At 34.1% G+C, this 16,990-nt stretch overlaps 1 protein-coding gene across 1 annotated transcript in view; it reads left to right on the top strand.

The window, feature by feature from the left end:
* The window catches only part of TBC1D19 (TBC1 domain family member 19), a 46,130-nt gene that overhangs the window by 6,768 nt on the left and 22,372 nt on the right, over positions 1–16,990 (top strand). Inside the window, exons 2-7 of the mRNA XM_085322721.1 lie at positions 4,247–4,319; positions 5,725–5,770; positions 7,482–7,557; positions 14,542–14,616; positions 15,593–15,656; positions 16,540–16,586. Coding sequence (XP_085178847.1) covers positions 4,247–4,319; positions 5,725–5,770; positions 7,482–7,557; positions 14,542–14,616; positions 15,593–15,656; positions 16,540–16,586 — 381 coding nt within the window. The remainder of the gene's footprint in view (positions 1–4,246; positions 4,320–5,724; positions 5,771–7,481; positions 7,558–14,541; positions 14,617–15,592; positions 15,657–16,539; positions 16,587–16,990) is intronic.

The raw sequence follows: 16,990 nt of genomic DNA, 5'->3' as shown, positions 1-16,990 counted from the left end.
GCCTGGCAACAACATCCGCCAACTCTCTCAGTCCCTGTGGGTGCATCCCATCTGGGCTCATGGATTTGTGAATGTCAAGTATGCTGCTGGCCATCTAGCCACATTTCCATACTTCTTTGTGTGCTGTGCCTTGATGGTCCATCTGTTTTCTCATGTGATCTGCACTATTYCAGTCATATTGACTGAATGCCATTCCAGATTTAGATACTGATTTGCATCTAGATTTGTCTCTTTGTGTTCAGTTATTCTGTGAAACAATTTGCTACACTAGCAAACCTTTTCTGACCAGCTCTGTGCTATCCTTTTGCTTGCTTTCAGATAGACTCATGCTGATTCTCTGCATTTTCTTCCCTCTTGGAATCCAAATACAGAAACCATGATACATTTAGAGTRTCACTCATAATGGTGACTGTCCAGGTCACAACAAGATTCCTTACTAAAATTAAAAATGAGGAAGACTTACACAGAGTATAAATACGAAGGATTACTTTGTGTTGTATTGTATTGCAGTACCTTAGCCAACTTGGAGAAGGTTTGGCAGAATTTTGGTAGTCTTTAAACTATAGTTTCTTTAACTTGGACACCCAGTACATGAACCATTCCCATAAGAATAYGCATGCTGCCAGTTATGCTGGAAAAGAAACTGGTAAAACAAAATTTTATTAAAAATCATTCATTATTGCTTGCTAAAATATACAACATCAACCCCTATCCTTTTAGGAACTCTGTCTTGCCCTGACTGAGTGAACAACGTGATTTCTTATCTGAGTGTCTTTCTGCCCCTTCATGGGTTGTTCCCTTCCATTGCTTGCTCCCCTTTACTCTGCTTGTGATTGGCTCCTGATAGTACTAGATTAAAAAAAACAGACAACCAACCAACCCTCCCCCCAAACCTCTTTCATCAAGATGTGCATGTTGAAATTGGAAAGTCTGTAGTTCTACTTGTGTGCRTGCTGCAGTTGGATCATGCAGGAAATTAATTCAATTCATCAGTACAAATCTCATCAAGGTATTATTTCCCAGTGGAACTTTAGCGAGGCATTTTTATCAATATAAATCTTATTGATACTTTCTACGTAAATAAAATGTCAGCATGTTCTTCATTCTACCGATGAACTGTAGTGGATGAAAATGCAAACTATACTTAGGCAGTACATTGTGCAAATTGGTTTACAACACACAAACTCTGCTAAAATACCTAATTTTTTTTGCAGTGTAGCAACAGATAATATTAATCCAAAGGTGAAACAAACGTATGTGGGGAAACCTGGTCTAGTAATTTCTGAAACATTAAAATCCACTCTGCTATCTTCTTGACTCCTTAATTTGTAATCCTAAAGTGAGCACAAGAAAATGTGGGAAAGTCTTTGGGAAATGGGAAGGAGCCTTTGGAATTGCATCCTAAAATGACAAGAATGGGGCAAAAGTGCCCCATATCTAGCAAATAACATAAACTTAGGAGAWTTTTTCATGTTTCTGAGCACTATGAAAGTTTGGCTGAGTAGGGGGATTTACAGACAAGAGRAGGAAAAGAACACAGGAAATGCAGAGGCTGAGATGTAAAAGTTGTGGTAAGTAAAGAATGAGCATGGGAATATTTGCTGGTACAGCAGGACTAGAAGTAATGAAATAGAACTTGACTGAATAAATGGATATAAAGATGTGGAGGTAACTTGTGGAGGTGATGAGCTAGCATAATCCCTGGAGGAAGTGCTCCCCGAAGTGTGGTCCTGCTTTCTTTTTGACTCCTGTCCTGCTGCATTCTGAAGTTTCACTGCTTTTTTTTTTTTTTTTTTTTTTTTTTTTTTTTTTTTTTTTTTTTCACTGCTTTTTTTTTTTTTTTTTTTTTTTTTTTTTTTTTTTTTTTTTTTTTTTGTTTGTGCCAAAGCCTGGGAAATAACTTATGTGGGGAATAGCAGTTCACAGCTCTGTTGTATCTTTTGATCTGACAGTGGAAAGAGGAAGCTTTCTGTGTGGCCTGACCCCCCTCTGTCCCCTCCAACCCAATATCACTCCATCCTAATTCCAAGGGTTTCCAGGAAGCCACAAGAAAAAGAGGTCATCAGTGGGAGCATCAGACCTTCCTCAGTGAGCCAAAAGCTCCCAAATTTTATAAACGTATGAGCAACAGATTCTTCTCAGCACTTTTGTTACTTCTTGTACTGTTCACAGTTTAAAGATGATAAACTGCTTTTTACTGGATTATAAAGCTTTTTGTTGCTGTTGTGATTCATCATCCACCAATGAGTTGTGTTTGTGAGGGGTTTTTTTTTGCATTCCTAAAAAGGATTAATGGAGCACATGTACCAGGCCCCACAGGTGAACACCTCATGGGCCTTGGCATTAAAATWAGCCATACTTATCCCAAAAGACAAAGTTCAAAATTCACAAAACCATGCACAAAAAACTCTGAGGAACAGAAAGATATTTTCTGCCCCGTTTGAAATATGTTAATTTATTTAGAATTCATACAGAAGCGGGTACAAACCCAGTGCCCTGCAGCAAAAAAACTCAGCTCAGCCTGGCAGGCCATGAAAGTCAGTCCAAACCAGACATTTGACTTTCCATCAAAGTAGATTCAGAAGGAATCCTTCATAAAATACTCCCTGAGACTGTTGTTTACAAGGGTATTTTGCAAGCTGCTCAGGACTCCCGTGACAAGTCTTTGTCTCCTGGCTTTTAGTGATGATCCTTCTCYTGTTGGTACAGTGATGCTGAGCAGAATAGACGGTTGTCATTTGGAGCAAGGATTCTGTAACTCGCCACACGTCGTAGCTAGTGCCTGTGTTGCCTTTTTTTCTCAAAAGGCAAGCTTAGAGCCACTTTGTTGTTGCATTCTACAAAGCAAATATAAAAGTCCTTATTACCTGCAACGACAAGGAATCTTGAAATAAGAGGAGAAATGCTGATAATTTATTTCTGTATTATTGGTCATTCCCTTTTCCAACCGTGGAAAATGGCAAGATTTCCTTAAAATTCTGCAGTGTGAATGAGCAACGCTTTTAGCAAGCTACGCAGCACAGCCAGCACCCTTTCTGTGTGCAGACTGTAGGGCAAACGACAGAGGTGTGGGGTTGTTAGTTGTGTAGCCTGTGGTGCTGTTGGCGTGCGGCTCAGGCTAGCGGGCTGCACGAGGTGAGCGTTCAGCCGCTGGGCTGCCTCCATTGCACTGACTAGCAGCTCTTGGTACCTGGTCTCTTGGGTTTCCATATGCTTCTAACATCTGCCTTGGACTTGTATGGCTGGGGAGTGTGTGCAAGTTGCACACACATGTCCCACGGCCATTTTCAAGCCAGCAGCCAGGGCAGTTACTCTTTCTGGCACTCTAGCTTCATTCTCTTGTGTTAATCAACTATTACAGCACTTCTTGTTTAGGAAAAAAGGTATTAAAAGTTCATAAAAACTCCTGAGTTTGATCGCTCCCTCTTGTTTTTTTTCCTTCCTTTTTGGTCTGTTTGTCTTCCCTTTAGTCTAGCTGTAGAAGAGGAAGGAGATACCACAGCTGCTGCTGTTGCTGGAAAACCTGCAGTAACATCTACTTGGTAGTGCCGTGGTAGGATGGTAGAGGTGGTTGGTGCCTGTCAAATGCATTTCCCTGAACGTGGCAGTTTGTAGCTGGCAGTCACTGCWGCAGTGTGGAGTGGTTGGTCTACAGTGTGTGTTTGAAGTTTGCAGATAGCACTTACTATCTGAAAGAGGTGAGCTGTGAGAGGWTAAGTGAGAAATTATGGAACTTTTCAGTTTGATCCTGTCATGGGGAGTGACTTCTAATTATTTATTTAAATCTAATTATTTATTTAAATGTGAAGAGTCTGCCATTGTGCCAAGTATGTAGGATGCTTGCTCAGAATATTAAGCATATATGCCACCAAATACTCCCCCTTCCTTCCTCTCCACCTTTCCTCACTTTTGGCTTTTATCACTGATATGAAAGCAATAGCATCTAGTGAGGAAAAGGTTGACTGTTTTTTTTGGCTGAAGTAATATGGAACAATTTATTTTCTATGGGTTATATTAAGCGTGTATGTTTCTTATTTCATAACTTAAAATGCAAACTTTACTTTCTTTTTAGTACTTTTTTGATGCTTACTCATTTATTTTTATTAATATTTATGTTGTTATTGTTATTTTAAATATATTGCTATATTATACTTAATGCTGTACTTAATATTTTACATTGCTAATTTGTTAATATTTATATTAACTAGGTTTGTTTATATATTTGTTTGTTTATTTTTCATATTAGGTTAGCCTACACAAGCCAGAAATTAAACTGGAATCACTAAAAGAAGACATTAAGGAATTTCTGAAGACATCAGGTTTGTAATACTTCATTTAAGTAATGTTTGTGGAGGAATTGATACTTCTATGAATAATTATAGCTATTTCTAAGAACATAAGTAATATACCTAGTCAAAACAATAGTTCAGGTAGCTCAGTATCTTGTAACTGACAGCAGCCTGCGGCAGACATTTGGTAATTCYAGATTATGGAGCTCTAGTGCATATTCTACCAGATTTGAAAACTTTGCAAAACCTTCCACTGATTATGTTTAAAATATCTGTTAAAGATAAAAAAAAATTGTAATTGTTTTTAATTTAATTAAAGATGACATGATAAATTAGCCATAATTAAGTGTACACATGTGCAACTTTAAATCAGTATTTGTAAGTATAATCCTGTCAGTGGACTAGTGTAGTTCCTTAATGGTTTTCACATTTGATGAAGGAAGACGAAAGATATCATTTTATAAAACTGTCACAATTTTATAATTTTGTTTCTGATTTATATTTCGATTAATGGTTTGTGATGTTCTTTTTTTGTAAGGGTGAGCTCCACAGAGGAAAGGTTGTAGGTTACAGTTTGTAGTAAATCTAGTGTAATGAAAAAATTGAACTTACTGTAGGTTTGAGCATCAGATTGAGACCTAATTCTTTTTTCAGCAAGATGTCTTGTGTGTGGAAAAAATCTGTTTTAAAATGTCATTAAATTGTTAACTCTTCAACTTGGAAATTATTTCTGAGTTGTGTGAGGCAATGTCAAAATACACATAAATAATATTTCTGTATTCTTTATTAAATCAAGATAGAGAAAATTAATAGGGAAAATGTTCTTGGATTCCAGGAACATTTTGAAAAACATACCTTTTAAAGAAATGACTTTATCACTTTGTAACATATAGTAGTATTTTTTTTTTTTTGAATTTTCTGAATGATGTAGGAGTTTAGTCACTTTTAAAATGGAAATTAACATTCTATGTCATGGAGCTACTTTTGAAAATTTTACCTTCAGTCAGGCTTCCATTTTCTACTGGAAGTTGTGGGCTATATAACTCTAAAATGTCAATATTTGATCATAAGTGCTTGAAGATTCATAATCACTGTAAACAACCTGTGTCTATTAATATTTATGGTAGGTTTAGTAATATGATAGTTCTGAAAAATAACATATACTATAACCAAAACTGTTTTGCAATGATTTGAACAGTAGACAGAATTAAAGGATATTCATCCTTTATAYAGACCTCAACCTATAGTTTTTCCTACCTTAATTAGTTTAGGTTTTCTTCATCTCTTCCTGTCTGTCCAGCAGGTAGATATAAATTGGAACAGGACAGCAGACTAGTGCCCCTAAAAGAACCTTTGTTTTATGTTCCAAGTAACCCATTTAAACTGTATTAGATCAGTAAAAGTTGTCCACTGGATTTTTTTTTTATTTTAACAGGTTGGGAAAAGAAGCTTCAGAATGCTGTTTATAGTGAACTCAATGTGTGAGTTTATTTAGTATTTCTATTAAATAAGTTTCATTTGCATGATTTACTTTTTTAATTCCTGTGTTTATATAGGAGTGTGGTGTGTTACTGTTGTCTGAAAAATCTTAAATATATCTGTCATACCAAGGATGCCCACTCTATTTCTGTTTTTAAAGTGCCATTATTTCTTTTCCATTCTAGTGGAAATTTTGGATTCAAATGCGTTTTGAAGACTTAATGAAACAAATATCCCCAAATTCTACAAAGTTACCGTAGTAATTTCTTTACAGTTGTACTAGCAAAAGTGTCAACAGTCATATTGTAATTGTTGTGTAGCTGAGGTATTTACTGTAATGGAGTTTTAATTATTTTCATATGTTAATGATAGAATTCCACATATTTGTTGTAGTAATTAGTAATAGGTCTTTAAACTAAGATACTAGTTTTCTAGACTTACAGATCAGTGCTCCTCATGAGTAAGATGTGATCAAAAGCACACTGAAATTTTTGAAATTCACTTTTTATTATTGTTTGATGCCCTTTGGCTTAGGCTTCTGGGAGGTGTATTTGTAAGTTTCCCTTATGCTTTGGGGAGGCAGAAATTTGAATTTAGTAACAGCAAATACACCCCAAATTTTATTAATCTAGTAAGAATTGTGTATGTGAATCTATTTCTTCTTATTTAAACTAGCTATTAGTTTTGAACAATGTGTTGCAATACTATATGGGACTTGATTCAGCAAAATACTTGTAAATATATCTGTTAGTAGGAAAAGTTATAGACCTGATAGATACTAAGGTTTCGTCTTGATCATATCTTTCAAGGGAAGAATGTTTACATGTCACTTAGAACAATGCATATGTGTTCTCTGAGTTCAGTAGAATAAGCTGCAAACAATACTGAATTCAGCCCTGGAAAAAATTAACTGAGGATACCATGATTTCATGCGCATTGTGGGGAAGACAAGAAACAGAGTAGCTGAAATCCGTTAATACCAATTTATTTTACAGAGGGTCGTCTAAAACTACTTAGTGGAAGAGCAAGAATGACCTTACCAGTTAAAATGGAGAGAAATTTGAGGGAAGATTCCTCAAAATGATAGGATAGGGACTGATTGACATGTAAGGAAATTTCAATTAAAACGGAATATGACAAAATCTCTTCATAAGTTTTCWTTTATTTTGAGTTAGTTAAAATTAGACTGGATTAAATATTTAGAAATAACTAGCTGGAAAGAAGTTTGCACTACTAGGGGATTAATTATGCTTAAAAAAAGTTATTGTTTCAGATTTTATATTTTAGCATAATGTAGTTATGGATGCATACAGAAGTTTGCTTAGATCAACACTACAAAATTCTTATTGCTTTGGACCCCTACATTTTCACTAGTGATTTTAAAAGAAAATCCTTTAAAAAATGAAAGTAAAATGTCTCTTGGAAAAATGTCACTTCCTGGATATTGCAAATTCCAGGGAGTCAAAAAGATGATGACGTGATGTTAGGATAATATACTGTAAAATTTTACATAGTTTTGTATCCTGTATGCCCATAACAAAGGATGAGAAAAAAGATGCATTTAAACATAATGCTTATTTTTAGCTTTGATCATCATTCACAATATTTTTACTGGTGTCCTCATGAAAGAAATTATTTTTAGGCTTACAAATAAGGCATTAAGTAAGCAAAATAAAAATCTGATCATTTAAAATATACTATACTTTTTTTAAGGTTTCCTTCACCCTGTCATCCTGCAGCACCTCCTGAACACATGAAAGAGCCATTAGCTTATATGAGGAAAGCACAGGTTGGTTMTTATCAATTTTAAAATTCTTATCAGATTTTTGGTTAGATTATTACAAACTTAGGCTGTACAGTTTTGTATTACAATTTTTAGTTTAGGAAAAAATAGATTTGTAATTTTTGTATTTGTATGTGCATCAAGGTACGTACATAGGTGTGTATATTTGAAGTTTTATATATATTTAAAAATCATAAAGTAATTCTCCAGCTGTGAAAGAAAAATGTTTACAGTAAGATATAGTGGCAAGTAGGTGAATATAGCAGAATGGAGACAAAGTGAAATGTGAAAAGGAGGAGAATTTGTTTCTGTTGGGAAAAGGAAAAAGCAGGTGGGTATAGGTCATTTCACTTACGGTTATGAAAAATTATTTTGATGACATACAGGCAGGCAGTTTGACAATGAAAGACAACAGGCTGCACAGACAGAGGGATATTCAAGAAGAAAAGATATATTTAATACTTAAAATGTGAAAGGAAGATGAAAAATCTAGAGATAAGGAGCTTAAKGACTATTGTAGAAGAAAAAGAAACAACTATAAAAGATTAAAAGAGGATTTTGATGTTAGGAGAAAGCATATTTTTACTTTGTTGGATTTATTGTTCTGCCAATACATGCCATTTGAAATAAATAAATAAAATCCACATAAAAATTTGAAAAATGCTTCAAGAATATGCAGTCACCATTCTCCTCAGAATATCTGTGGTAAGGATAAAATTACATTAAAGTCAATCGTGCTTAGAAATATATTGCAGTATTCTTTTATAAGTTATTCAACAAATTGTGTTACTTTTTCAATCATATTGTTGCTTGTTCCAGTATGTCTTATCTCACTGTCCTGTGCTTTACATCGTTACCATTTGGGGRAAAAGATTGTATTAAACCATTTTTCTTCTGTGATATGCAACATAGTGCCACAATTTAGTGCCTCCAAATAATCAGTCATATCAATTTCCTACTGTAAAAACAGAGGTGTATATAGATTTATATTTGTCTAATCCAGTTTCATTGGTTATTATTTTATAAACGTGTATGCAGTACTTGTTGTATCTGGTATTTTAGCTCTGTGTAGGAAAGACAAGTTTTCCAGTAGATTAGGAAGGGATAGAAAAAGCCCTGCCTTAAAGAGTTSCAAAGTTTCATAGCCCTATATCATAAGCTGTTAAGTATCAATCTCCTCTTTCAAATCCTTTCTCAAAATACAACTGTTAAATAAAGAGATACTAGTCCTTTTCATTAAGAAGTGTTGATAATAGTGGTAGTTGCAAAATAGTTTAAAAAAATATATGGTTAGGGAATTAATGTTACATTTTCTAAAAACACAGTGCGAATTTTTTGTTTTCAAGCCACACTTGTTGTTATAGGTAGTGAGCACATAAAAAAACAGATGTGAACAGGTCAGTTTAATCACAACTAGATTTTATTTTGCTACTATTTTTGAATAAGGAACAATAAACAGTTTTTTAAAATGTTTACAAAGTCGGCGTTACTGTGATTTTTTTCTGGTTKTTTAACATATTTGCAAACAGTTGAAATTCAAATATATAGTTTGCTAACACCTTTTGGGAGTAAACTAAAACTAGAAACTCACTAGTTTATTTCTCTTAGGTATCAGAAATCTAATTGATGTTTTATCAGTAGAAGACTATTTGTTTTGTTTGTAAGTAGAGTTTTTTTAACCTTGTTTGTCCTTTAACATCGTAACATCACAGCTGGAAAAGGATATTTTGATGGTATCAACAAAATTTTTCCTAGAAAAAAAGTGTTTTTCATATACAATGCACTTAATTTTATTAGGCACGGACACGGGTTAAGATGCTGTTTCTGTTGTTAAGGACTAGTTGACATTTTCTTTATCCTTTTCTATCTTAATTAATTTTGCTCGTCTTCAGAATTCTGGAAAGAAGGGATATATTGTCTGTTAGCCATCTTACTTTAATATCAGCTGTTGGAATGACTTTGAATGAAYCAATAATTAAAACTGTATTTTTCAAGTGTAGATATTAAAATTTTCATAGTTAACCCTTTTTCTTCTCAAATTGGTTTCATTTTCAGATTCTTAGCTGGCAGCTGAACTTGCATAGTGTACACTCTTCGTGAAAAGAAAAACAGCTCTGTARGAAAGGGTGGAACATTAATGAAAACAAATAGTATGATGTGAATTATTCATGTAGTTGTGTTATTGTCCATTATAGGAAAAAATACTGCCATTAATATATACATATCCTTAAATATTAATATAAAATATAGTGTGTTTTCTAATTATATTCTGTGACTGGAGATCTTTTCTTGGTTTTGGGCTGAGATAAATTGGTGGCTACAACGGCTTTAATCTGTAATCTATTAGGCCTTTTCTAGGCAGAAAAATATTATGTCTTTTTTCCCTGAAAAATGGTGGCTATAATATTTAGGACTTTTCTTTCAAGCATCAGATTGATTTACATCCCTCTTATTTTCTGAGCTATTATGCTCTTCAATCTAGTTACAGCTTTTGATAGACAGCTCAACTCTCTCTACCGTATTAAATAGCAGAATTAGTACTTAAAACTTTTTAATAAAGACTGAAGTGTTAGTGCTGGGTTTTAGAATTAAAAAAAATATTAACTTTTCTAATTTGCTGTACCTGCCCAGCAGAGCCTGATGTGAATTGGAACATTTCCAGAATCCATTAGCAGAACTCTGCTGCAAACAGCAATGAAGAAATAGACAATATAAAAGTAAGAATAAAAAGAACAAGTGAAGAATAAGAAATTGAATCCAAAGAGATATTAAGTAGTGTTTCCACAGTCTGACAACACCTCCTGTGAAGCTGTCTTTTTGACTGTGTTCATGTGTCATGTGTGGATTTTATGAAGTTCACAATAAGCTACAGATCGTAACAGGAACTCTTATTGTGATACTCCTATAATATATAATGCGTAAATTTGAACTACTGTGTTTTAATACATACAGTTCCTTTTTCCAGTTTTCATGCCAGGATGCCAGGAGCTTGATATGTCAGGTTTTTGAGAGAAATGTTAATCGAGTAGTCTTAAGCAGGATGTGCGTGGATAGGAAACGATGCCCAGGTTACAAGGCAGGAAAACAGAGAAGGAGAAGCCAATTGTGTGTTGTTGGCGTAGGTCTGCTTGGCTCCGGCAACTACTTTTGACAATAAAAGTAGGAAAAGTATRACATTAAGTTATAGAAGCTAACTAACCATCTTCAAAGGAAGCTGAGATATTGACTCTGGAAAACCATGTTGTCAGAGTTAATAATACTTATTTTTCTTTGATCTTCTTTAAAGTTTTAGTCCAGTAATTCCAAATCTATCTCAAATGAAAAAACAGTAAGTTTATCTGAAATCTGTATGTTGAGAAACATAACTGAGTAATCTTTTGCAATACGGTACCTTCCCGAAAGTATGGCTGTTCTTAAAACTAGGTTACTGGAGTGCATTCACAAAAACTATAATCCTAATGTATTTCTTAAGGAAATATTAAGGGTAACTCAGTGTTTTCCACATGAGTAGCATCAGCTGCTTATCTAAAAACAAAGGTAGTTGAAAGGACAAGTTGTCCTCTGTTGGCCTGCAGGCTTCAGATGTCCAGGATAATGGAAGACCAAACTGTCTGGATTTTAACTTGTTTGTCCCTTGCTCCACTAGATTTTTTTTTTTTTTTTAACTTTCGTGCTTCTAGACAAGTCTGTGAAGATCTTGAAGATCTTACTGAAGCAAATCCTCTTCTCCTAGTGCATAAATTTTCCTGTTTTCCTTTTGCTTGTTTTTGTATCTTGCATCTTGAAGAGAATCAATGTATAAACAACAAATTTGATGAAAAAATTGCTTTGAAATGCATTACTATGTTTGCTATTAGTATTCTGGTGGAGTTTTTTTGCCTAGCTAAGACCAGATTTCCCATGTTGTACATGATCTGCAGACACATAGTCAAAAAAGCCTTCTGATATATAGATTTACAGTCATGGAGAGCGTGCTCCATTCCTATTTAAACTGTAAGTAAAATTCCAATTGATTTAAATGGGAGCATGGGTACTAGGAATGTTTTCTCTGAAGTATAATAGAGAAACTCACCTCCATATCCTAATTTCTTCCAGAAGAAATAAGTAATCCTCAAAAAGATGAAAAGCAGCAAAATTGCTTATTTTCTTTCTTGAAATAGACTGGTGGACTCTGAGAAAGATTAATATGGCAATATTACATATTAAATCCTAATGTTAAGACTGTTGAAGGTCTGCTTAAAACATCTTCCTTCAAAAGTTAATTCACCTTTCCTACTTTCTAACTCTCTTTGGTAAAATGTACTTGAGTTCCTGAATAGTTTATAAAGAAAATAGTATCCTCTTTATAAAGTATTAAAATCAAAAGAAATTTGACAAATTTATTTCATTCCTAAAGGAATTTCTCATTCTAGTTGAAATTGGAATAGGAGTTATTTAGAACTCTTTTAGATCATGTATTTAATTGATTTCTTGCAACTTAAATTAAGTTATGCCTTTATTTGGCAGAGAAACTCTGGCAGTGTATAGTTCTAGTAGCCAAAAGAAAAGTTCATGAGCCTGAGGACTAGAGTAGTGTCTTATTTGTTGTCTTTTCTTTTTGAAATTTACAGGTATTGGTTAGAGAAGATGCATGCAATGAAATCTGTGGCCATGTACTTTGAATTCTACCTGCAGAGTAATTTTAGTTGGGTGAACTCTGAATAAATCACATTTTTATCTAGTCTTTTAAAAGAAAGAATTTTAGGATTCATTATTATGAAAGAAACTCTAACCAATCCTGGCTAGTTTTTCTCTTCAGTTTACTTGTTATCCACCCAGTTTTGTTAACTGCAGTGGAAGTTTATAAATGATTTTGGTACAGGATAAGGTAAATCTGATTTGTAACATAGATGTTTGAAGTTGTTTGCAAATTGTATTACTGCCTTACTCACCACTGTTTTACTGAATTATTGTAACTGTGCAGTGATGCATTTCYAAGTGTTGAATTTCTTTGCAAGTTAATAGAAACCATCTTAAAAAGAATATTGTTCACTATCAATGAAATGATTTTCTGAACTGTGCCTGTGGTTTTTACTCCAGTCCAGGATACTGCATTCTGTTTCTAATCACTGCAGATAGCTCCACTATCCTCTAGTGCTCCATAGAGGAGCACTTGTTTGGGGAGGTGTTACCCCTGCTTTTGGGCATTGGATCTCTTTTATTTGGGCATTTTTTACTAGGCAGACTCTTGAAGGCTGGATTATAGCACAACTTATGGGTGATCAGAAGTTATTTATTACTATTAATAACTGAGTTATAAACAGTTTATTATACACATGTTACACTCCCAACACAATACCCAGGTTAATCTCTGGTCTGGCTGTTGTCAGTCACACCAAGTGTGAGCTTCCATCGCTCCATGGCACGGGTCATGAGTCTTTGCTGAGCTGCTGTCTTCCTTCCCTGTGCTTCTTCTGTAGTTTTTCTGTCATAGCATGTCAGTGGTTTTATTTCTTTGTTGCCTTTTTTTTTTTATTTGATCTTGATTCCACTTTTATGTTCTTAACTCCTGCTAACACCTCTGCATTTTTTCTGTTTCACTTTCTTATCTTGTGTGGCTTAGTAGCCTTTGCACTCTTGTACTTCTAATTTCTTCCAGCAACAAAACCACCATCCTGAACAAGATAGAATACTGTAAATGCTGTAAATGCTTCATTCTCCAAAGAGAGTAACTAGTTTGTGTTGTGTTGTTGTGTAACTACAGCATTTGGAAGGCATTTGAATACAATAATACAGTAAAATAATAGTGTTATATACAATATTCTAAAAGTTATTTTAATTTGGAAAATGTTTCTTACAGTCAATATTGAGTCTGTTTTGTTTATGCAAGAGAAGGTGAAGAGATGATTTGATTGTGAGAGAAATTATTTGTAGCAGATAACCTTTTCATCTGACGGAAAAAGTCTTAAGAGGATCTTGTAAATGGAAGCTAGAATGAGGCAATGTAGACAAGATTTATTTTATTTTTTAACAGAACATTTGAACATTTGCCCTTCCCTTCATTTGCTTCTTATCTAATAAACTGCAGTCTCCTTCAGTTAGAACTTTAAGCTTTAAGAACTTGTGGTTAGACAATAGGTAACTATTGCAGAATTTGTGGCTAGAGCAAATTGTAAGTAATAAATAGGATAGAGCTAAATGAAATTAACTGGAGTCTTTGCATTCATTTAATTGGAGCTTGACTCATCATCCAGAAAAAATTAAATCAAATATAAACCTCATCAGTGTTGCTGTAATCTTAGGAGCAAAATTCTTAGTCAGTTGAGTAATGCCAGTTTGCATTAACTTCAGAGGAATTATCAATGGATCAGACACTGTATGGAACTTTTGAAGCCTAATGCAATAGACTCAAGAATCTAGTTGTTCTTTAAGCTTTTCACTTGCTATTGAGGTGGTTCCTGCTTCTGTTTTCCTCTTTGATGAGGGAACTTATCTTCTGAGTGCTATTTTAGAAGATCTAATTTTGGACATAAGGTAATACCAAATTCCTAACTTTTTAAAATTTTGAGAATCAGTACCATCTAGAATATCTTTTGAGCAGAAAGACTTACTTGCAGTCTGTTCAGGTTACACAGTGGAGGAGGTATCCTCTATACACAGTTCATTGCCTGTCCTATAATTGTTTGTTACTTCTGAAAAATTTTCTGAATGTTGATATGTATGGGAGCTTGAGCATTAGACAGTAATTGTGAAACAGGTGCTTTTTGGAGATCTGGAATGTGAACAACTCATTTTTTCTGGTTCTTAATTGTGATGTAGAGAAATACTACATTTTATGATTAAATACATTTAAACAATCATGTAAGCATTTCCTTAGTCTTTTTGCTGATGTCAGTCATTGAGATTGTTATCCTTTCTTACATGACTTTAAAAAGCTGATTATTTTCTAGGACATGGGGTATTGGAAGAAAAAGAAATTCTAAATTTTACTTTTTTTTTAATATATTTCAGGGAAGTTGGGAGAAGCGAATTCTAAAAAGTCTAAATAGCATGTGCACAGAACTCAGTATCCCATTAGCACAGAAGGTAATGTATTATTAGCTTTCTCTTGCCATAATGACATTTTTGGAAATTAAGCCTGGTATTGCATACTTCTAATGTATGTTCATTGTACACATGGTTATCAAGAGCTGCAAGACTTATCCACATTATTATAGTACAGAATAATTTTCAGGGATAGTGGCAGTGTATGCATCTATTGAACTCAGGAGAGGATGAAGTGTGTAGGTTGATCTTCCTACGCTCTTGCAGTAATTTTCCTCTCTAGGGAGCAGCAGGTTGGAGAGTTACTTGCTATCTTTGTTATTTGCTGCGTTCATTGCTTTTACTAGAGCATTTTTCTGTGCAGGCTGAACTGTGTAACTTCTAGCTGCATAGCTGTACCTAATATAGATATACTTTGTTTGCTGAAGAAGGCTACAGCTGAACTGGCACTTTGGGAGAGAAGGATATTGGCACGTCATTACTGATTCTTGGCATTCATTCCACATGGGTTTCTTTATTCTGCAATTCTAGGATCTTAATAATTAAACAATTTCTAAATGAATAATGTTAGAATGTTAGAATGTTTTGGTTTTTATCTTTCTGCTGTTGTATGTCTATGATAGGTAGCATGGTTTATTAAATGAGATAAAGGATATATCTGTGTTTGCATTTCATGACTGTACCACAGAGGTGAGTTTGATGACAAAATCCAGCAGCTGTAGTGAATGAGCAGTAAAGCCTCAATAATATGAACCTGACTAGTAAATAGACTAAAATTTCATTAGTAAACATGTAAAACTATTTAATGGCTCTTTTTTCCTAGAACTATATCCCTTACTTGAACTTTCTGCAGTAGAGAAACTATGTCTTCATGCTAGGGGTAATTTGTAAGCAAAATAAGTTTGTGTTGCTAGTGCAGTCTCTTTTAAAAGAGATTTATGTATCATTTATGTATTTGAAACAGGCATGTTTTTACTTGTTCAGTTRAAATAGAAGTGTTGCTTTCTTGTGCTTTCAGAGGCCTGTAAATGAACAGAAAGAACTGCTTAATAAATGGAATGAAATGGGAACTGATGAGCCAGGTAAGATTAACTATACTTATGTGCATTATTTTATACATATACATCTTATTTATCAGTCAAAGATTAACATAATCACTTTAAAGAAATCTGCTTTCAGTCTTTCTTTTCTAATTTGTAATGCTTCATTGTGCATAGGTAAATATATACTTCATTGTTACTTTATTTTTAAGTCACTCTTCTAACTGAATCTTCACTGGGAGGTTATGGTCTGATACTTATCATTCCAGTGCTTCAATGATTTGTTCAGCTGATACACAGCTCCTATTTTTATGAAATCAGACTCACTGAAAAAAAATGTTCATAACTACAGAGAGTTAAGCTCAGCTGTTTTATTAACAAAAGATAAGAATAACACACAGAATAGTCATATCCTTTGGGAGAGCAGACTAACCACAGTTGGTTAATATCTAAGTTCCTCATGAGAAATGATTTTGCAAAGCTAGTAATTTGTATCCCATTTAGTGCCACCTAAGAGATGGCAAATACTTTTCATGTATTGTCTATGACTACTCTCTGTTTGCATTTGATTGTAGCATGCTTAATTCAACAAACAATATACACTGTTAAAAAATATTCTTTTGAATATCATGTCACCTACATGTCTAAGAATGGTTCAATCTAAAGACTTATGTGGAATAAGTAAAAAGCTTCCTGTGACTACTGTTCAGGTAAATACGTTTTAGACAGCTGAGGCAGTGACCAGCAGTACCATAACCTTGGAGAATGTATGTTGGTTGTATCCATGATATCTGCAATGATGCTGTTTTAATCTTTGCAGTAACATATTATTGAGATTGCTAAAAAGTCTCACAGATATGGTAAAATTGCATGTTTTTTTCATCTATTTTAGTTTTAACTTAGCATTATTGAAATCTTATTTCAGATCTAAGTCTCTTCCGGCCTGTTTATGCACCTAAAGATTTTCTTGAGGTAAGTATTCATGACCCAGCCTTTGACTGAATTCATTATAGTCATTTATGTGAAGTGGAAAGAGTAATTGGTAAGTCTTGGGCAGATTGGTTAGCAATACAAATTACTATTAGTCTAAAAAAAATGGATTAATATGATGGAGATCCTTGTACATGGGATGATGTCACAGGAAGCTGATACAAAGGATTTTCAGTATCTTTGATTTTTTTTTTGAGTGATTCACCATATGCACATTTATACTGTGACAAAGTTATTAGCATTGCTAGTGAGACCTATGCATGCGATTCCCTTGCACTTGCTATGTTACAAGTTACAATAGAGGAAAGTTCCATTTCTTGTTCATGTGGCTTCCTCAACTTAGTCACAATCTTTTCTCTTTTTAAGAGCCCCCTGCCTGATTGGAC

Source organism: Rhea americana, unplaced genomic scaffold (genome assembly GCF_003343005.1).
Source record: "Rhea americana isolate MKP2758 unplaced genomic scaffold, rheAme1 scaffold_8, whole genome shotgun sequence".
NCBI classification, from domain to species: Eukaryota; Metazoa; Chordata; class Aves; order Rheiformes; family Rheidae; genus Rhea; species Rhea americana.
This window is presented reverse-complemented; position numbering and strand designations above follow the sequence as displayed.